Below are 22,773 nucleotides of genomic sequence, written 5' to 3' on the forward strand. Positions count from 1 at the left end.
TTTATATACAAATTTGGAGATCCAAAGGTTAAAAAAAAAGTGAGATTTAAGGTGCTTCAAGATGCAGTAAAGCTCTGGTACGTGGTGAGGAGGGCAACAAGTTTGCCATATTGTAGTAGGAATGCCCCCGTCTGGGACTTGCCTGGTCCTGCTGGCTGAACTAAAGATGTTTTGGCCATCCTGTTGAAGGAAGTGGGTCTCGAAGAATGCAATCATCTCTGTTATAATGGGGAATTATGATCATATGATAATCTGAATAGAGAGGTGGGGGGTAACCTCTCTAAATTTAAATACCTCCAGATAATAAGTTGGGCGAAAAATGTGAAGGAGGACCTGGGAGGTTCAAATTATTTGGAGGATCAGGTTAATTTGGCAATCCCATTGAAAAAAGAGGTGACTAGATGGTATTGGTTAATAACGGAGAGTGCGGATGGTGAATTTATCCTCCCAGAAGGAATTTGGAGGGATCGTTTGTCGGGGATACAATTGAAAGAGCTTTGGAAAGTATCTCTATCTCTTTTATACGACGCAGTTAAGTGTGCCTCCCTTCGGAGAAATCATTTGTTTTCAATCCATAGAGCCTTTTTGTCACCAGCAAGGCTCTCAAAAATAGACAAGGAGGCTCCTGTTAATTGTAAAAAATGTGGGCTATCTGACGATTTACATATGTTTTTGGAGTGCCCCCAGCTTGGAGAGTTCTTGGGGGGAAATGTGGGCTATCTGCAGCTGGCAATTTAAATATGTTTTTGGAGTGCCCCCAGCTTGGAGAGTTCTGGGGAAAGGTGGGTGGAGTTATAAATAAGATTTTTTAAGTAAACTTCGAGATAAGAGCTCCGCTAGTTACCATCATGATATATTGGCAAGTAAGATGGATGAAGCAAAACCACCTTTTTACATGATATTATTGACCAGGAGAGAGATCTGCAGAAAGTGGATCAGTCCCCTCCCCCTCTTTTTAAGGATTGGAAAGACTCACTAATGTATAACTTAAAATTGGACTATAGAGAAGATAATATGAAATAGAAGTTTTGGAACCTGTTGAAAAAATGGTTGAATCAAAAGCTTGATAAGCTCAAAACTTTGGGCCAGATGTAGGAAGCCAGATGTAGGAAGCCGTTTGCATGGTGCAAACTGCGAAAATCGCAGTTTGCGCCATGCAAATGGCTTAACGCGATGCACATTCACAAATTGCGAGTCGGTACCGACTTGCAATTTGTGAATGCGACTCGCAAATAGGAAGGGGTGTTCCCTTCCTATTTGCGACTCGCATCGCAATTCAGAATTGCTTTGTGACCGAAAATGCGGTCACAAAGCAACTCGCAGTTACCAGAGTCACACTGGTGGTAACTCATTCGCCAAAGGGAAGGGGTCCCCTTTGTGAATGTTGCCCAGAATGTTTTTTCAGAGCAGGCAGTGGTCGAATGGACCACTGCCTACACTGAAAAAATGAAACCAAATGGTTTCGATATTTTTTTCATTTTGCAAAATGCAAAAAAAACCCTGCTTTATTTAAAAAGCAGTCACAGACATGGAGGTCTGCTGACTTCAGCAGGCCACCACCCCTGTGAGTGCAGGGACTCGCTATGGGGTCGCAAAATGCGACTCACCTCATTAATATTGATAAGGTTGGTCTTTGCGACTCCATAGCGAGTCGTAGACGGTGTCAGAGACACCGTTCTGCATCAGAGATTGCGACTCGGAAATTGCGAGTCAGACAGACTTGTAATTTCCGAGTCGCAATCTCGGAATTTGCTACATGTGGCCCCTAATTCTGTAATTGATCTAATGATTATCTACTATGCTGGATACAAGAGGATCCCCTGCAGTTTGTGATGGAGCTGATGGAAGGTGGGAACTGAGGCAAGACAGGCAGTGTTTTTGGATATTCTGTGAAGTCCGTGAGCAAACCGCTGTCAAATGACCACCCCCTTGCAGCTTGTGAATGAGGACCACAAGCAAAAAACTAATTTGAATTACTTTAGGAATAGACTATACAACATTCTGCCTTCTCTGCTACCTTTCTTCATGTAGGTGCCTTTCACGAGTTTTGTGGAGCAGAATTCTAGTGTAAAATTACCTCTGCAGAATTTTATGTTAGTGTTCTTACATCTAGAGTTTCCCAGATGTAAGGTACACAATGCAATTTTCTGTCCATTACTATTGCTTTGAGAAAGGGCTGCATAACAGCCCAGATCCCTGTTGTAGCCCACCCCAACCTCAACCAAGGCATAGAGAAGCATGGAATGCTCTCTCTTAGACCTGTGAGCCTTAGGATAGCCTTCTCACAAAAACTTTGCCTTACTCCTCCATTTTTTGCTTGATCTTGTTTTTGTTGGCCTTAGTACTCTGTGCACTTTACCTCTCCTAATCAGTGATAAAGTGTTCTCTCCTCTAAACATGGTAAAATGTACATATACCCAAATTCACACATTTAAATTACATCTAAGTCCATAATAAAGGGGTACTATATGTATCCAGGGACTTTAAAATAAATTCTACTAGTGGGCTTGTACTAATTGTACTACCCACTTAATTTGCCCTTTTAAACATGCCCCAGGCCTGTCATTGCAGCCTGACAGATGCAGTTTTAAATGGCTATTCCACCTGGCAAAATAAACTATTTTCCAGGCCTAAACCTCCCTTGTTAATACATATTGGTTACCACTAGGGTAGGCCCTAAACAGCTCATGGGGCAGGGTGCAGTGTATTTTAAAAGTTGGACATGTACCTTTAGGATTTACATGTCCTGATACTGGTTTTTTACTACTACAAGGACTTCCTCTCCCACAGGATAACATGGGGTTACTTTACTTTAATAAATGCTAACTTTCAATTGAGAGCAAGTAGGAATGTCAAGTTTAGTGTCTAAAGATTTGAAATTTAAGACCCTCTTTAATGGTAAAGTTGGATTTTAACTCACAATTCTGAAAATGACACTTTGAGAAAGTTGGCATTTTCTTGTCCTAACTATTTGGTGCCTGCAGCCGGCATCGTGGGTAAAATGATTAAGTACAGCTGGCAGTAGATCTATGTGTATTGCTGTCAGACAGTAAGAAAACGGACAATAGGTGTTGGCAGGTGAATGGTCTCTGACTTGATGAGGAGGAGGAGACGTCACCTACCACACTTGCACTGATCACTGACAGACTATCAAGGACAAAAAAATCATGTGGACAGAATATTGTGTCACAAATATTACGGATGAAAATATCGAGAAGGTAAGTGCAAATATGTAAGTATAAATTTACAATTCTTAACTCACATCTACGCATGTTGAAGATAAAAATATATTGTCAAAGTACATAGATGTGTTGTAGAACTTTGTTTTCCCTTAACCTCACAATATTCTTGTCCTCAGTATTCTGGACACTTTATTTTGTCCACACACATCAGAAAGGCACTGCTGAGCAAACTCACAAAGGGTGTGACACTAGCCTTTTGAGACCCCGGACAAAGTGGGGCCAAGGCAGGAAGACAGGAAATTCCAAACACCTTCTCCTACTTCAATGTGGGAACCAGGTACAAATAATGGCCTCTGAGACACAGCTGTTAAGTACACCTCTGGACCTGTGGAAGACTCAGAAGGACTGCTTTGCTAATCTGCAAAAAATACTGCTACTCTATTGCCTGCTGCCTTACTGCATGAATAAAAGGTCTACGCCTGCACCTTGATCCCAAGACCACTAAAGTGACTCCAACGGCTAGTTGACTGGCCTCCTGATCAGAGCCTCAGGGACAGAAAACACTCCAACCACCGTGAACCCAGCACTTAGACTCTGTCTGCTGTGAATCTTTGCCCGCAAGTGGTGCCACCCCAGGCCTGGATCCTTGGAGGTGGGCCTGAAAGTGCTCTGCCCGCCCAGCTGCGGTCTTGTATGTAGAACTGCTGCAGTGCAATGCATCTCCTGCGGCCTCCTCGGAACCGCCGCATCACAACCCATGCCCAATATCAGACCTCGCATCGCAGCTCTCAGTCTCTTCAGAACTGCTTGTGCGTGATGCATCCTCAGCTTAGGCCTTTGCATTGCAAGCCCCTTGTTGATGGCAACCTTGATGATGCAGAACTTTGCATTGCAGCCCCACAGCATCCTCTGGAATTACTGCTGGGCAGGCATTCTCGTTGTGGAGTCTACAATGTTCCAAAAGCAGAGGTACTTTTTTCTGCGGGCCTGACTTGGCCCCGTGTATCTGGCCTGCACTCCATTTAGGTCAACCTGAACTTGTGACCTTGCCCTATTCTGGTGTGACCAGGTAACCAATTGGCCCTTTGTGCTTTTAGGCACTACTTTTACTAAAAACATGAAAACAGCATATCTTTTCATTTTGATCTCAAATAATTTATTGCATTTTTCTCTTGTTTCCTAAGTTGGTGTGGCAGTTTACTTGTGTTGTGTTTTTACCTTATTATAGTTTGAAGTGCTGCATAAATACTTTATGCAGTGCCTCTAAGTAAAGCCTGACTGCTTCTTTTGTGCCAAGTTACCAGAGGGTTAAGTGCAGGTTAATTTGGGGTTCCCTTGTGATGTCACCCTGACATAAATTGTGGTTGCTGCTTGACTATGTTTTCCCCCCTTTCAACCAGTAACCCCATTTCCAATACTCTGTTAGAGTGTGAGAGAGTGCATTCCAGCTTTGGAATCCCTTATGATGCACATTACCAGGGACTGTGGCGTGACCATATTTAACAAGTACTACAGCCTGGCACTGACACTATAATTATATGCAGGCTGGCACAGCTATGGGACTCAGTTCATTCACACCTGCTAGGACAGATTGGATTTCAGAGGAGGAGGTTCACTCTCCAAACATGGCACCCACACCAGGCCCTTGAAGGGATCCCAACTTTCCATGTTAACCAACACAATCAAACAGCTGAGCTGATGTTAAATGTAATTTGTCCTGGAACGAGTCACTTCAGCTGGTTCTGCCTTTAGCACCTCTCGCGTCCTACATCCCCCAAAAAGTACAGGTGCTTTTACTCTCATTTAATTGTGGGTAATTGCTCCACATTTCACTTTGCAACGTCAGGTGTTAATTTCGCGAACTTGTTTCAGGAATCTGTGTGCTTCAAACACCCACTAGACAGAGGTGTATTTATTTAACCTTAGCCACGGTACAAGATGCCTATGTGCTCTACATACCACTTGTAGTATTTCAACTGTTAGGGAAGCCAGGAATTTTGTGGCTGATTTGTTTTACTCCTATACAAAATCAAATTTGTAACTTTAACAGTGAGGATGCAAAATGTTGTACTTATTGTTTTGAAATTTTGTGGAATTTTATGACTTTTTACAAAATTAGGTGAAATCAAAGCTCCGGAGTGAAATGTGTGTCACCGGTATGTCGTGTGTTTTTAAGGAGAGCGTGCGTGGAGTGTACAAGGATCTTGCGAGATGTCCTCAAACCCTGCTGAAGAAAGGCTTCGCTCGCTGACAGGGCAGGAGGTGTAGTGTGAGGGGTCAGGCACTGCTGTCAGGGGATATCTGAGATTGGAAGGCAGCCACCTTTCAGGCGAGATGGGGCTGGCGACTGTGAGCACTGGCTGTGAATCACTGTGGGAAGATAGTGAGAAGGCAGAGTCCAACCAGGAGTGAAGAAATAGAGACCAATCAAGAGTAATGAAATAGGGACCAATCAGTGAGTAAAGAAGGAGAGATGAACTAGGATTAAAAACAAGCATTTGCAATGCAAAGGGTCTCGCATTTGTGAAAGTTAGAGCTATTGGCATTGTAAATGACAATGTATTTTGCCCATATCTTTTGGTTTGGAGTGGAGTGGATGCATGTGATGTGGAGTAGAATTATGTGGTTTGGAGTGGAATTGTTAGTTATGGAATTATGTGTGGTAATATTGTGTGCTGTTAAATGTATTTGTCTAGTGCAATTATGTGGTATGGCGTGCAGTAGAATTATGTGGATATGAATTATGTGGTATTGAGTGTACTGGAATTATATGCAGTGAGATTGTGTGTCATGGAGTGAAATTATGTGGAATGGTATTTTGTGTTGTGGAGTGGTAGGTAGTGAGAGGGAAGGGAAGGGATAGAACAACCAGAGAGGGAAGGGAGAGAGCAACCAGAGAGGGAAGGGAGAGAGCAGCCAGAGAGGGAAGGGGGAGAGAAGCCTGAGAAGCAAGTGATGGGAGAAAGAAGACAGAGAGGGAAAGGATAGAGCAAGTTGGTTTGTAATTCTGAATGCACCTTTTGCATATGAGATAACATGCCTTGAACAGCTGGAATTGTGTGAGTTGAAACAGGCAGTTTGACTGGTAGGGTGTGTGGATGGCGACTGTATGGACCATAAAAGGGAGTAGTGTTTATCGAGGAATGATGACAGTTATTATACGCCAATTCTGCCAGCCACAAGAGCTCCGGCCAAGTAGTTGCTAATTCAGGTGCGTAGCACCGTAAGTACTGTTTAATCTTTCTGTCTGACCATCAGTCTGAGGATGGTAACTAGTGGACATTGCAGAGTCAATTTGTAGGGTTTTGCACCAATTTTGCCAGAAATGCGCAGAGAATTGAGTTCCTCTATCGGACAGAGTGATTCTTGTCCATGAAGACAAACGATATTGTGAAGAAGCATGGTTGCTAATTCACCAGAGGTTGGGAGACCTTTGCACACAATGAAATGGGTGTATTTAGTCAGGTTATCTATCACTACCAAGATAGCTGTGAACTATTGTACTTTGGGAAGCCCAGTAATGAAGTCCATAGAGATGTGTTCCCAAGGGTGATTTGGAACAGGTAGTGGCATCAATAAGCCTTTGGGTTTGCTGTGGTTGCTTTTGCACCTTGCACAAACTTGACATGACTGGAGCATTTGTGTTAGGTCTTTGGAGAAGGTAGGCCACCAGAAATATATTTTCATTAATTCAACTGTTTTTTGTGGGCCTGGGTGTCCTGCCAAAGGATGGCTGTGTAACCAGTGAAAGGCTGTCTGTCACAACTCTACTGTAGGTAAGAACACTCAAGATTCATGGAAGGGTAAACCTTGACAAAAGGACCATTTGGTATTGTGTTGCAACCAGTCTTGCCATTGCGTGATATGGAAATGGGTGCGGATGAGATCGAAGAACTTTTCTGCAGTTACCAAGCATAAGACTTTTGACGGTGCTATGATAGGAATGTGTTTTTGTTCTACGTGCGTGATCGATGAGTCTTGTCTAGGTAGAGCATCCGCCTTTCGATTATCCGTTCCTGGTTGAAAAGTTACCACAAAGTCGAATTCTGCGAAGAATAACATCCACCTCAATTGTCTGGGGGTTAATACTCTGGCAGAGCTCATAAACTGTAAGTTCCTATGATCTTTTTGCTCAGCTTCATTTCACTTCCTTGACATATATGCTATGGGATGTAGCTGTCCTGTAGTTGAGTGTCTTTGAGAGAGTATTGCTCCCACTGCGACGTCAGAGGCATCTGCTTCTACTATGAATGGTTCTAAGGCATTGGGGTGAGCTAAAATGGGGGCAGAGGTAAAGGCTTTCTTTAAGTTTTGAAATGCTTCACCTGTCTCTTCTGACCAATGAAAGATAGACTTCTTGCACAGTGGTTTTGTAATAGGTGCTACTGTTTGGGAGAAATGGTCGATGAAGCGCCGATAAAAATTTGCAAATCCTAGGAAGCATTGAATATCTCGCACTGATTTTGATGTGGGCCAATCTGTCACGGCTTGGATCTTTCGTTCTGTCATCTGCATACTGTTAGGTGTTAAAATTACTCCTGTGAATTCTACCTTTTTGGTATGAAACTCACACTTGCTTAACTTGCAGTATAAATGATGGGTTCTTAATGTTTGTAACACCATTTTCACATGTCCTTCATGGGCTTCTTCAGAGCTGGAATATATCAGTATGTCGTCGATGTATACAATGACAAAAATTTCTAAATATTCTCTCAGGACGTCGTTTAAGAAGTACTGAAAGTCTGCCGGGGCATTACATAAGCCGAACGGCATTACCAGGTATTTGAACAGGCCATACCGGGTCTTCAAGGCTGTTTTCCACTAATCACCCTCACGGATACGGACTAGATGATAGGCCCCCCACAAGTCAAGTTTGGTGTAGACCACTGCTGTTTTTACCTGGTCTACTAATACTGGTATGAGCTGTAATGGGTATTTGTTTTTAATAGTTACTTTGTTCATTGCTCTGTAGTCAATACAAGGTCTTAACTCACCATTGCGCTTGGGTACGAAAAACAGCGGGGAAGCTGCTGGGGATCGTGAGGGTCTAATCAACCCATTAGCAAAACATTGGTCTATGTATTCACGCAGGTACTGGTTCTCTTTTTCGGACAATGCATAAATCCAACAATTCAGGATATTGCAGCCGGGTATCAGGTCGATTTGGCAATCATACAGCCTGTGAGGAGGTAAGGTGCTTGCCGCCTTTTCGCTGAAAACGTCGTTATACTCTAATATATCCCTGGTAAGACTATTTCCTTTTCTGCGGCAGTTGCTAAGTACTGTTGAGGCTTTCTTTCCCTTTCTTGTCTTGATCGGGAAAAATGTTTTTGGCAATGTGGTGATGAAAAGTGCAGTGTTTGTTTTTGCCAATCTATACTCGATTTATGTACCACCAACCATGGCATCCCTAAGATGAAACCATATTGAGGGGCTTGAATTATATCGAAGTGGATTTTTTCATGATGTTCGTAGTTATTGACATCCTTACATACCATTTACATCTGTGTGGTATGCATAGTGACTGGACCTTCAGCTAGTTCACTACCATCCACTGCCTGTGTGAATTCAGGTATTTTCTTCTTGATATTGGGTATTCACAATTTTGGTGCAGTTTGCTACGAAGTTCCCAGTTGCTCCAGAATCTATCAGGATTTGCACAGGATGCTTTTTCTCTTTGACTGTGATTTGGGCTGAGATTCAAAAGTGTTTGACATGGTGATTGGTACAAGAACATAGTGAAGGGATAGCCATATTACCCAAGAGGTCCTCTTCTTTGTTTCTTGGCTTCTTAGTTTTTCTTGGGATTTTCTAGAGGTGCTATTTTTTTCCTTGTAATTGTAGTTGGGTCCATTTTGTTTTTGGGTTTTAATTGGCATTCTTTTACAAAATGCCCCTCTTTTCCACAATATAGGCATTGACCCTTTCGGCAACGTGTCTCTTTTCCTTCTTTGGTTAGGGGTTGTTGAATGGTTCCAATTTCCATAGGTTCTATAGTGGAATCTGGGGACGTGAACGGAATTTTGTATTTATCCACACGCCAATTAACTCGTTCTGGCCTTTTCTTTTCCACTTTTCTTTCTGTGAGTCTTTGATCTAATCTGAGAGTCAGATTTATTAAGTCTTTACAAGTCTTTGGTTGAGGATCGATTTGCGCCAAAACATCATTCAACTCTTCCTTCTAGCCTTGGTAAAATATTGCTGATCTTTTCTCCTCCGGCCAAGCGGTTTCTATCACTAATCGATTGAAGTGAGATAAATAGGTGATTAGGTCTTTATTTCCCTGTCGGAACTCTAGAACTTCTTTGTCTGCTGACTTGGTTATTGCACGTCTATCAAAGCCCTTTTCAAATTGGTCTACAAACAGACGCCAGTTGTACAGTGACGGACTATCTAGTCGTACTAAAGGAACCACCCAGGTAGCTGCGTCACCAGTCAGATATGAGATGAGAAAAGCAATTCGGGATTGTGGATCAGGGAAGGCACCAGGTCGACACGTAAAATGTAACTCCACCTGTGTGAGAAATATCTGAACCTTATTGGCATCTACTGAGAACCTTTCTGGTGCAGCTAATGGGATTTGCGTGGGTACGTTCAATGCAATATTAGTGGGTGCGGGAGGCATTGTGCATGGTTGGGGTGTGGCCCCTGTTCCATCCACCTTAGCTTGGAGCTGGATCACCTTGTTAACGAGATCTGCCGTAACATTGTTAGAATCTGCTAGGTCTCTTTGCATTTGCGTAATCACCTGCATTAAGGTGTCTAAGGTAGCCATCTTGTACAACTCCTGTGCAGATCAAGAGGAAATTGAATTTGTGGGCTCACTATTCTGTCAGGGCCGCCCTTTCCTCTGGATCTGCACGTCGCTGAACAAGAGGCCCACCTCCAGGCAGCACCAACTCAGAATGCCGTGATGTCACTGAGTTTTGGAAATGCCAGGCGAGGAGAAGGGAGATTAGGAAGGGAACCGGTAGAAGGGTTATCTGAAAGGCAAGGGTTAACGTAATACAAACACAACTATATGAATGTAACAGTTATCACACAGTAGATCAGATAATCTTGGCATCAGCAATGTTGTCGAGTGAAGAGAGCGAGTTTTCGCAAAGTTCGCTTCCAACTTTCACAGCCCAATATGACAAGGAGCTCAAAAATCACAACCAAGACTCACTCAATATCATAGGAGTTAAACTATCGCAATTCCACACCGAGGGAGAAACCTACTAACAAGATCCTGCTATCTAAACATGCCGCCAAAATAAAGCCCTACAAAACGAATCCAAAGCTCAAGCAGAACTGCTGTCCCTTATAACTGACGGTTTTCACTAGAGAAACGGTAACTGAGACGTCCTCCCCTCCCTGAGAACAATATTGGAATGATCATAAAAGTCTTTAAAACAGGGAAAAGCAGTAAACACAAATACAATGTTTCAAGTCTTTCTTTAGATGCTAATAAAAGCGGGCGCAGATGTACATGGCAAAACTATTGTGACTCTGACCTTTCGCCTTCGCAATTGGGAATAATTGCAACAGAAGTCTCTGTTGCGGTGAAACATCCGGTTCCAAGTTGCCGAGGGACACAATAGTATCCCGATACAAGCGAGCCGCTCGGAGGAACACACTCACCGTAACGAGTACGACCTACTAGTTTAAAGGGGCTGAGATCAAAGAGAGCACTGGGGAGATTAGCTCTTCCTCACACGAAGCCTCCAGAATAGTGAGCGAGCCCAGTAGGGTGTGGCTGGTATTTATAGAGCAGCTGCACTCCAAGATGGCCGCTGCCAGTGCAAATCTGGGAATGGTAGTCCGATCATAAACCCCAGTTTCCACAGAGTACATGGCAGTGGTAGTTGCAGCGTAACCACCAACAACCAGTGCCCGCAGCCCAATGTGCTCTACCACACAGTGGTGCAGAGAGTGAGCTTTTGCACAGGAACTGACTATTAGCAGAGGTGTAACATGAGAACTGCGGATAGCTGCAGTGGAGACACTGGTGGAGGCGGGCCCTGGACCGCGCGATACCATGCCCCTGACAAGCAGCCAGAGAGGGAAGGGAAAGAGCAACCAGAGAGGGAAGGGATAGAGCAGCCAGACAGGGTAGTGAGAGAGCAGCAGCAGAGGAAACTGAGAGAACTCCCAGAGAGGGAAGGAATGGAGAGAGCAGACAGAGAGGGAAGGGAAAGTGAAACCAGTGTGGGAAAGGAGAGAACAGCCAGAGAGCGAATGGATAGAGCAGCCACAGATGGAAGGGAGAGAGCAGCCAGAGAGGGAAGGGAGAGAGTAGCTAGAGAGGAAAGGGAGTGAGCAGCCAGAGAGGAAAGTGAGAGAGCAGCCAGAGAGGGAAGGGGGAGAGCAGCCAGAGAGGGAAGGGATTGGAGAGAACAGCCAGAGAGGGAAGAGATTGGAGAGAGCTGCCATATAGGGATGGGGTAGAGCAGCCAGAGAGGGAAGGGAGAGAGCAGCCAGAGAGGCAAGGGGAGAGCAGCATAGGAGGGAAGGGAGAGAGCAGCCAGAGAGGGAAGGAAGTGAGCAGCCAGAGAGGGAAGAGAAAAAGTAGCCAGAGAAGGAAGGGAGAGAGTGGCTAGAGAGGAAAGGGAGAGAGTAGCCAGAGAGGGAAGTGCTGACGCAAATAAGCTAATTAGAAATTTATTAATGATGTTTATGTGTTTTGAATAATGAAAAGGTCATAGAGAAATTAATTGTAGAGAAAATAAAGCACACATTTGAAATTGTGACCATGGGGAGTGGCAGCCATGTACACAAAGTTATGCTAAAACAACTAAAGATTTATGAATTAATGAAAATATATAAGAATAATGTAGTAATATGGCATATTCAAATGTATAACCTATGTCTTATATTGATTTGTAGAGTTAACTTAGCTGTGACCAAGGCCTATCCTTTTTCCAGGCCTCACAAGAAGGGCTGAATCACCAACGTGCTGCAGACCAACTGAATCCTCTTTTTGTATCCAGACTGCGCTCCATTCTGGTCAGCCTTCACTTACTACTTTTAACCAGTCTCCCGCGACTAGATGTCTGCATTTGTTGATTTGATCTTTTAGATGCTAGTTTTCAGCTACAAGCTTTGAAAAATCATAACTATGGTCTGATTATTGGAATTTTGACATTTTGGTGTCAAATAATTTATTCAAATTTACTCTTTTTTTCTAAATTGGCATGGGATTTTTCTTGTGTTGTGTTTTACTTTGTTACTGTTTGTGTGCTGCATACATACTTTACACATTGCGTCTAAGTTAAGCCTGGTTGCTTCTTGTGCCAAGTTACCCAGGTTTAAGCCAAGGTAAATTTAGAGACTTTTTGTGGTTCACTCTGCAAAAGATTGTGGTTGTTGTTTGACTTGGACTGTTTCTGATGTTGATAATGTGATGTTTTTATTGGTGATGTTTCTGATGTTTAGAATGTGATGTTGCACTATCGGATGTTTGGGATGTTTAGATTGAGATGGTGTGCTATGCAATGCTTGGGATGTTTAGAAAGTGATGCTGTTCTACGTAATGTTTGAGATAGTTAGAGTGTGATCTTGTGCTATGTGACCTTTGGGATGTTTACAATGTGATGTTGTGTTCTGTGATCTTTAGGATATGATGTTCTATGTAATGCTTCAGATGTGATGACGGTACCAGTGGCCGCGGCGATCTCGGTGGTTGTAATCCCCATCCACCAGCCTGTCCATAGCGGTTTACACTGCTATGGAAAGGCTGCCTGAATGGGGGTGTAGAGCGCCCCATGCAAAGCCCCGTCACACATTCCATGGCCCAAATTACAGGCAGTGGAATGCATGATGAGTGCTGCCACACCCACTGCACCGCCACATTGCAACCGGCACCATTACGAGCCGACTGCAATGTTACAGCCCTGTTTCCCGCTGGGCCGGCGGGTGGAAACACTGTTCCCACCCGGTGGGGTTCAGCCCGCAAAGGCGGTCTAGTGGCGTTATAAGTTTGGCGGGCGGCCTCCGCCGTCCACGAAACTCATAATGAGGCCCTCAATGTTTGGGATGGGATGTTTGGATGTGTTGTGTTGTGCTGAACTCTGCTTTGCTGGGTTAAATTAGGTTGCACAATGTTATGCTATGTTTTGTGCTGTTAGGTAATGTTATGTGACATTGGGTGGTATAATGTTGTTATGTTGTTGTGTGATGTAATTTTGTAATGCTATGCATTATTATGTTCTGTGATGCCATGTTACGTTAGGTTACAATACTGTTTGGCACTGATGGATGCTGTAAGTTGCAGAATGTCATCTGGCAGTTGTTGATTTCTTCATAGTGATTTCCCCATTCTGTTCATCTACCCCACAATCCCTGTAGGTATGTATAATAATGGAGATACTTCATGCAAATTGATTTTCCTACAGACCGTACCCCATCTGGATTGAAATATGTGACTTTCTCACCATTTGTGAGGAAGTAGGGAGGTAAATGTATCCAGTCATTGTTTATTTACTATGGTATGGACAAAGGGTTTCAGTTCCCAAAAAGAAGGATGCCAAGGCTGAGCGCATGGTCTAGTATGTGGTTAATGGGTTCTCTCTTGGCCTTCTTGCTGTTGGGAACTGCTACCCACTGGTAAACACTATGGGGGTCATTCTGACCCTGGCGGCCGGTGACCGCCAGGGTCACCGACCACGGGAGCACCGCCAACAGGCTGGCGGTGCTCCCGAGGGCATTCTGACCGCGGCGGTTCAGCCGCGGTCAGAAAGGGTAAACCGGCGGTCTCCCGCCGGTTTACCACTGCCCTACAGAATCCTCCATGGCTGCGGAGCGCGCTCTGCAGCCATGGGGATTCTGACACCCCCTACCGCCATCCTGTTCCTGGCGGGTCTCCCGCCAGGAACAGGATGGCGGTAGGGGGTGCCGCGGGGCCCCTGGGGGCCCCTGCAGTGCTCATGCCCATGGCATGGGCACTGCAGGGGCCCCCGTAAGAGGGCCCCGCAAAGTATTTCAGTGTCTGCAAAGCAGACACTGAAATACGCAACGGGTGCAACTGCACCCGTCGCACCTTCCCACTATGCCGGCTCCATTCGGAGCCGGCGTCCTCGTGGGAAGGTCGATTTGCCCTGGGCTGGCGGGCGGCCTTTTGGCGGCCGCCCGCCAGCCCAGGGCAAATCCCAAAATACCCTCAGCGGTCTTTTGACCGCGGAGCGGTAATTTGGAGGGGGAACATTGGCGGGCGGCCTCCGCCGCCCGCCAATGTTAGAATCACCCCCTATATTTATTGGAGCATCAGTGACAACCTACACTGGCTCATGTCTAAGAGATCAATCCTTTGCCACCCCCACAGTAAGTACTAATTTCTTGGATAGTTCATGAGGATAACCATATATATTTTTTGGCAGTATTTTTCACCCTTTCACAGTTTTGTGACTGTAAGATGTTCCCCTTATCATCTAAGTCCTGATGATACCTTGTCATTTTACTCTGGGTCAAAATGTCATTGACAACTATAACAAACAAACAAACAGCATAGCACTGTTATAAGGCCAATAGACTACCATTGATCATTCTTTATATTTATTTGTTATGAGAAACACACATGAATATTTCTTGCTGTAAAAAAGATTTTGTTCAATTTCTCTTTTTTATTGTTCTGCTTAACTAGGGACACCTTGCACACTATTTTACCGTAATTAGCAAATGTAATTTTAATGCTTCTGTATTTTGTACATTAAGGAATATAATAAAGGTTTTCAGAAATAAGCATGGTGGTCTTATACGTAATTGCATTTCGACAGCATTAACTATATGTGGCTATTTTTTTAAAAATGTTGTGACTTTTTCCAGTGATACCTTGGAGTGCCAGAGCTTTGTTTCAGTACTGTGTGTGAGCTGCCAGCTGACACAGGGGAGTGTGTGGGTCAAGCGGCTGTTACTAGGAATGGATGTGTCACCTGATGGAGTGGAGAGTGAGAGCTGGAGCTGTGTGTGGATTGTCACCTGATAAAGTGGAGTGTGGGAGCTGAGGGACTGGAGCTGTGTGTGGGTTTTCACCTGATGGAGTGGAGTGTGGAAGCTGAGGGACTGGAGCTGTATGTGTGTTGTCACCTGATGGAGTGGAGTGTGGGAGATGAAGGACTGGAGCTGTGTGTGGTTTGTCACCTGATGGAGTGGAGTGTGCGAGCTGAGGGACTGGGGCTGTGTGTGGGCTGTCACCTGATGGAGTGGAGTGTGTGAGCTGAGGGACTGGAGCTGTGTGTGTGTTGTCACCTGATGGAGTAGAGTGTGTGAGCTGAGGGGCTGGCACTGTATGTGGGATGTCACCTGAAAGAGAGTTGTATGTGAGCTGAGGGCCTGGCACTGTGTGTGGGCTGTCACTTGAAGGAGTAGAGTGTGTTAGATGAGGAACGAGAGCTGTGTGTGGGTTGTCACCTGAAAGAGTGGAGTGTGTAAGCTGAGGGGCTGGCACTGTGTGGGGGTGTCGCCTGAAAGAGTGGAGTGTGAAAGCTGAGGGACTCGGACTGTGTGTGGGTTGTCACCTGATAAAGTAGAGTGTGGGAGCTGAGGCATTGGAGCTGTGTGTGGTTTGCCACCTGATAGAGTGGAGTGTGCTAGCTGAGGAACTGGGGCTGTGTGTGGGCTGCCACCTGATGGAGTAGCGTATGGGAGCTGAGGGCCTGGTGCTGTGTGTGGACTTTCACCGAATGGAGTTTGAGAGCTGAGGGGCTGGAGTAGATTGTGTGAGCTGAGGGGCTGGCACTGTGTGTGGGATGTCACCTGATGGAGTGGAGTGTGTGAGCTGAGGGACTGAAGTTGTGTGTGGTTTGTCAACTGATGGAGTAAGGTGTGAGAGCTGAGGGACTGGAGCTCTGTGTGGGTTGTCACCTGATGGAGTGGAGGTTATGACCTGAGGGACTGGAGCTGTGTGTGGGTTGTCCCCTGATGGGGTAAAGTGTGTGAGCTAAGGGACTGGAGCTGTGTGTGGATTGTCATCTGATGGAGTGGAGTGTGCGAGCTGAGGGACTGGAGCTGTGTCTGGGTTGTCATCTAATGAGTGGAGTGTGTGAGCTGAGGGACTGGAGCTTTGTGGGGGTTGTCACCTGATGGAGTAGAGTGTGTGAGCTGAAGGTCTTGAGTTGTGTGTGAGTTGTCACCCGATGGAGTAGATTGTGTGCGCTAAGTGGCAGGCACTGTGTGTGGGATGGCACCTGACGGAGTGGAGTGTGTGAGCTGAGGGACTGGAGTTGTGTGTGGTTTGTCAACTAATGGAGTGAGGTGTGCAAGCTGAGGGACTGAAGCTCTGTGTGCGTTGTCACCTGATGGAGTGGAGGTTATGACCTGAGGGACTGTAGCTGTGTGTGGGTTGTCCCCTGATGGGGTGAAGTATGTGAGTTGAGGGACTAGAGCTGTGTGTGGGTTGTCACCAGATGGAGTAGAGTGTGCAAGCTCAATGACTGATGCTATGTGTTGGTTCTCACCTGATGGAGTGTGCAAGCTGAATGGCTGATGCTATGTGTGGGTTGTCAGCTGGTGGAGTGGAGTGTGCAAGTTGGGGGACTGGAGCTGTGTTTGTGTTGTCACCTGAAAGAATGGAGCATGTGAACTGAGGGCCTGCCACTGTGTGTGGGCTGTCACGTAATGGTGTGGAGTGTGAAAGCTGCTGGGCTGGCACTGTGGGTGGGTTGTCAGCTGACACAGGGGAGTGTATGAGCCGTGGGACTATGTGTGGTTTGTCAGCTGACAGAGGAGAGTGTCCTACCTGAAGGGCAGGTACTGTGTGTGGGTTATCAGCTGGCACTGGACAGTGTACACATGGAGGGGCAGGCACTGTTTGTGGGTTATCAGCGCTGACACAGGGGAGTGTGTGGTTGAAGGGACTGTGATCATGTGTGGTTTGTCAGCTGACATAAGGGAGAGGTCATGCGCCGGCACTGTCACTATGTGTGGGAGTGTCAGCTAACAATAGAGGGCACTGACTTCACACAAATAGTGAAAGCTGTGTTAGGTGGTACTATGTATGGTTTGCTACCCTATGAGTGGTTTAGTCAGACTGCAGCACTGCACTGAGAGTCAGACATGGTGAGGTGGGGAAACAGACCCCTTTACAAACACCACAATGGTTGTACTGAGACTCACAGAGATGTAATAACACAGTTGTACATCAGACACATCTGGTGACAACGAGATATTGAGTTTTATGCAATCAAATTTCCACTACACATTTCCTGGTTCAGGGCAGGGATCACCAATTATTTATTCACCACTAAATGAAGGAAATTATCTAAGCATAAACCCACCAAGTCCCAGAACAAAAAAAATCTATTTACCTTTGCAAAAGGTCACCTACAGAAAACATGTATTACTAATTCAGCCACTGACTGTATTTCCCGGTTCAGAAGCTCACATGGGCGGCATCAAAATTGAATTGTTCTTTTTGTGAGGAAGTTGATTATGCTCCAAGGTGTTTGGCAGCTCATAAGAGATGAAAGACGTCACCAGAATTAGCAATGCAATCCAAACCCCTTTATAAGGAAGCAACAGTCTGCACAGTGTTTCCTTAAGCACCTAAAAATCTAGCTAATTTAGCTACTGTGCCCTGACAGGGAGCACATCTTGCACCTCTGTCCTGCAGCACTGAGCCAGGGACTGTCCCTTGACAGAGAGCTCAGCCTGCACCTCTGCCCTGCAGCACTGAGCCAGGGCCCTGGTACTGTCCCCTGACAGAGAGCACATCCTGCACCTCTGCACTGCAGCAGTGAACAAGGACCTAAGAACTGAACCCCAACAGATAAGGCCGATTTGATGGGAGAAGACTTTGAACCAGATCACCATGCTCTGCTAAACAGGGGAGAAGACAATGAGGTGGTAAGTTGAACCCACTCCACAGTTTGTTTTTAATGAGTGTACTGCACAGACCCCAGTAATGTGCAGACATTCTGCCTGCTGATTGCACACAACTCTTAGAGGTAAAAGCATATAAAAGAGGCACAGTAGTTGTTCAATGAGTTGTGTTGTATTTTATTTCTATATGTATTGTGCTTACTGCGCTGATGAGGCACTTAATGCTGGGCAGCATGCTGCTCTTAAACTCAAGATTTGTGGTTGATGCAGTGGCTATTGGTTACTATTGGTCATTTGGATTAGTCTTGTGATCTCATGGAGAGTGTTCCCTGCAGGTACTCAAGTTTCTTTGAGGTAGATTAAAACAATCTGATTATACGTGATCATTAGTGGGAGATATGTCAGCTCATGCAAGTCATTGGTGGATAAACAGGTTAGAGGAGATTCTGTATTGTTAGATTATAGGGAGGTAGTTTCATAGAAGGAGATAAAGTGATCTATGAAATGAGATGTGGACGTTTTAGGAAATATAGTGAGAGAGATGAAGGTAAAAATGTCAGTGGCAGAGTAGGATGTGCTGTGAGAAAGATGATGGTTATTGGAAAGAAAACAAGAGGAGGCAACAGCCAGACATTTCAAGTCAGGGTCAACTTCTCATGCTGGGTGTTAGGAATATGCTTGTGATTTTTAGAGAGAGTATGCAATCTGAGGAAGCAAAACTAGAAAGAAATTACACTGGGAACTGGTGAATGGTCCTTTAGCTGCTGGGCTAACTGGCATTAAATGACTGAATGAGATGTCAGAGAGAGTTTGGTATACTGACCGCTCTTATGTTGGCACTGACATCTTTTGTGTGTGTGTCTAATGTATTTGAGCTTGTGTATGTGTGGGTGTGTGTGGGTGTGTGTACGTACATTCAGCATATGACACATGTATAGGAATAGGTCTCAGTGTGTGAGTACTGCAGCTAGTGGGATCTATTGTGGATGCCCTGGTTTTGTATGGTGCACAATGAACAGTGAGGCTAGTTCACCAGAATGTGGAAGTATAGCTGGGGGTGGTGATCCAAGCACTTCAATGACGGAGGATGGAGACCATGCTACTTTTGGAATTTTCACAAAGCATCTTAGCAAGGACTACTATTTAGTCATTCTAGAGCACTGCTATTTGGTGGATGGTAGGAGTGAGGTTGAGACTTCAGTTTTAGTTGTTCATTATGAGGGACTATATAGGCATGGCCTGCTCTTTTGCCTGTCCCTGACTGCTGCGTCAATAAGACTGATGTTATCCATTTACAGGAATCCCACATTTCAATGGGCCTATGTGTGCATTTACGTGGCTTATGCTGTGCCTGTGTAATGGATATGTCTGCTTGGTGACAGCGTTATGTAACCTTACCCTGCAGTTTTTACCTCACACTCCATTTAACATGCAGTCTTTACCACGCAGGGAAGTACCACACAGGTAAGTGATCCTAATGGGTTCTTACCTTTCCCCCACATCCTTTACCATGCAATGCTTTACTCCTCATGTAAGTATGTATATCTTTACAAAACCATTATTTTAACTTTATTTTAAATAAAAAAAGAGGTTAAGGTGTGGTCTTAGTTAAAGTGTGGTGAGCATGATTTTAGGGTTACAGACTGAGTAAACATAAAGGATGGGTCTCTATAGGGTTATGGGGTGGGGAGAGGTAATGGAAGAACATTGATATGAGGGTTGAGGATGATTAGAGGTACTGATAGGTGAGTGTTATTTTATGGTTAAAGAACAGGTGAAGGCAAATATATGTAAATGTAATTTTAGAGGTAAAGGATGGGAAGCTGTAAAGGGAGCAAAGGGTGATTTTAGGGTTAGAGGGTTGGTAGGGATAAAGAGAGGTGAGGGTGATTTTAGGGTAAAGTGGTGGGCAGAGGGAAAAGGGCCAAGGGTTTCTCAGGGCTGATGGGGGTAAAGAGTGGTATGTTTTTCATTTATTAAAAAGGGGGATTTCCATCAAAAATGGAGTTAAAGAAAAAAAATGAAAACCACATAAACTAAAGTTAAATTAAATAATTTAAAATGATAAAAATGTAAATAAATATAATTTTTTGTTAAACATTATATAAAGGTTGCTCACATGTATCATTTAATCAGAGACAATTTTAATAACCTATGTCAAATGTAAAAAATACTGCAACAATTTTTATTGAAATATAACTAAACTGATTTTTATTGTATTTCTTGGACTAATTAATAATGCATTTTAAAAATACTGCTTTTTTCTTTAGGTGGAAATGTATGTTTTAATTAAACTTCATAAAAATAATTTCAATGTACTACACTGCCATTAATTAGAGATTTACTTTAAATTACGTTAATTGAACTGTAGTATTTTGTGTTTTATTCTACATTTAATATATTTATATATAATTAATTTACATTAATGTACATTAATATTTAATATAAAAATATTTGTAATTCTTATGTTCGAATTGAATACATTTTTAAATTTTCCATATAGTTTCAATAGGGAAATCTGCAGTTAGGATGTTTTCTGATGGTGAAAGTCAGAAAGGCATTGGCTGAATTCAAGTGTCGAAGAAATTAAGGAGTGAGGCTGAGCTGATAATTGACTTTGAAAACACCACAAGAAGGATTGTTTACATACTTAGTTTTGGAACAGTAAAACAAGTGAGCAACTCCTTGTATTATTTGAGTGCTGCTTAGTAAAGCAATTGTTTTCTTGTGAGTGTTTGTGCACCTGGCTCGTCTAGCATTTTACAATCACATAAAGTTCAGATCAGTGGTGTACCAAGGAGCAGAGGAGTGTGTGTGAGTGATGGTGAAGTAAGATCATGGTTGTAAAAAGGAGCTGAGGGGTGTGCACAAGTGGTAAGGAAATGATGAAATAAGATGAGCATTGTACCATAAAGCAGAGGACCCAAGCGAGTGATGAAGTGATGGTGAATTAAGATCAGTGTTGTACTAAGGAGGAAAGGGGCATGTGTGAGTTGTGAAGTAATGGTGAGGTAAGAAGAAGGGTGTCCCAAGGAGCAGAGGGGTGCTTATGAGTCTTGGCAAAGGTAAATCAGCAGTGTCCCGAGGAACAGAGGGTGCATGAGTATTGGCAAACAAGAACACGGGTTGAAAGGGTGGAAGAACGATATTGGTTGTAGTTATAAGCACACTCTGTAGTACGGAAAGTACTAGTGATGCAGAGGTGAGATTGTAAAAGAACAATGCATTGAGCAGCCTAAGGAGAGGTCTAGAGGAACATGCAGTAGTTACATTAAAAAAGATGCTTGGAGTGGTAATGGTGACCTTAAAAGCCTGGGAAAGTGATCCATCCAAATGAAACAAGGAAAGGAGATATCATGACTTAAAGATAGGATCATGCAGGTGACATCAAAGAGTAACTTAGAAAGAATCCTAAAATGGAGCACACTAATCTAAGGATGGTGCACGTCTCACTCTCTACATGTGTGCTACATATGCTATCCACATTTACTCTTCAGTCTCCGTACACCTGTGCTCTCCCCTACATTATATTCCCTACATCTAATGTCCACCCTCTGTAGCTGACCTCAATGTATATGTTTTGCTTTAGACATCAACCCAAATGTCTCTCCATGCACTCTCCAAGTTCTAGATCCATTCTCCACCTTGTGCATCGGTCCCTCTGCTTTTTACTTTGTGCGTTTGTACACCTCTTCAAGCACAACATCTGCTGGCTGTGCACATCTTTCTCTGCATTCTCATCAGTCCTCCACCCCATACACTTGTCACTTACCTCTGCTCTCTATCCTACTTGTTCATTCAAAACCTTCTTCTTTCTCTCTTAAGGCTATGCAGCATCTCTCCACTCCATACATCCACTCTGCCCATAACATCTGATGCTCACAATGTCCACCTACTCTCCACCATCTACTTGTCCTCTTTATTCACTCTTTTTGCTTTAAGTGCACCATCTGCCCCTGTCCTCTGCCTTCTACATCTGCTGTTGGCCTTCTATATTGGCAATAAAATCCACTTGTCATGCTTGCATGAGCTTTCTATGTCTACTGAGCATGTTAGTGCCACTCTAGTCCTGCTCACCTGTGGCATCTTGTCACAATCTCCATGTGGACCCTTTCCAAAGCTCTCCAACCAGTAAATTGGCTCTCTGGATCCATATCCTTCTCAACATCTACTTATGCTTCCCCCTCTGCTCACCACAAGTATTCTGCACATCTGCACTCCCAATCTGCTTCCCATACTGCACTATAAATGCTATCCTAATGCTACTTAGCAACGTTGTACTCTTGTATTAAACTCACCCACTATTCAGGTCCACTCTCTGTATCCAGTCTTGGCATGACACCCTTTCTGCTGTTCAATACTCCTTTCTTCCACTCTCTGCAACACCAATTTGCTCTCCCCAGTCAACTGTGGCTCTGTGTATTTGCTGTCCACATGAATACCCTCATTGTATATGCTTTCTAAATCAGCCTCCAAACTCACTTACACTGATTACCCATTCTTAATCAGAGCTTTCCAGCAATAACTATTCCAATTAAATAGTGCCACTTGGACACCATGCAGAGCAGAGTTCAGTAACAACCTCTTTCATAAGACTCACTACACTCACTACTAACAGTTCCTCAGTCTATTACATGCAACTCACCTAGTCCAATTTACAACACTCAGTCATATACAGCCTTGTGTGCCACATTCTGCCACTCAAACATCCCAATGCATACTCCTCACAGCACTGCCTAATAAAGCGCTCAGACCTCCAGTTGCCAATAGATGCTACAATATCTTTGATGTCACT

General features: G+C 44.2%; 1 protein-coding gene across 2 annotated transcripts in view; it reads left to right on the forward strand.

Annotated features, from left to right (window-relative positions):
* The first annotated feature begins 17,777 nt into the window (after positions 1-17,777).
* Positions 17,778-22,773, forward strand: part of LOC138265204 (probable cation-transporting ATPase 13A4) — a 229,913-nt gene continuing 224,917 nt past the window's right edge. For both annotated transcript variants that reach the window (XM_069212751.1, XM_069212752.1), the window contains exon 1: positions 17,778-18,002. In XM_069212751.1, coding sequence (XP_069068852.1) covers positions 17,940-18,002 — 63 coding nt within the window. In that variant the 5' untranslated portion in view covers positions 17,778-17,939. The remainder of the gene's footprint in view (positions 18,003-22,773) is intronic.

The sequence above is a fragment of the Pleurodeles waltl genome, chromosome 11 (assembly GCF_031143425.1).
Source record: "Pleurodeles waltl isolate 20211129_DDA chromosome 11, aPleWal1.hap1.20221129, whole genome shotgun sequence".
Taxonomy (NCBI): Eukaryota; Metazoa; Chordata; class Amphibia; order Caudata; family Salamandridae; genus Pleurodeles; species Pleurodeles waltl.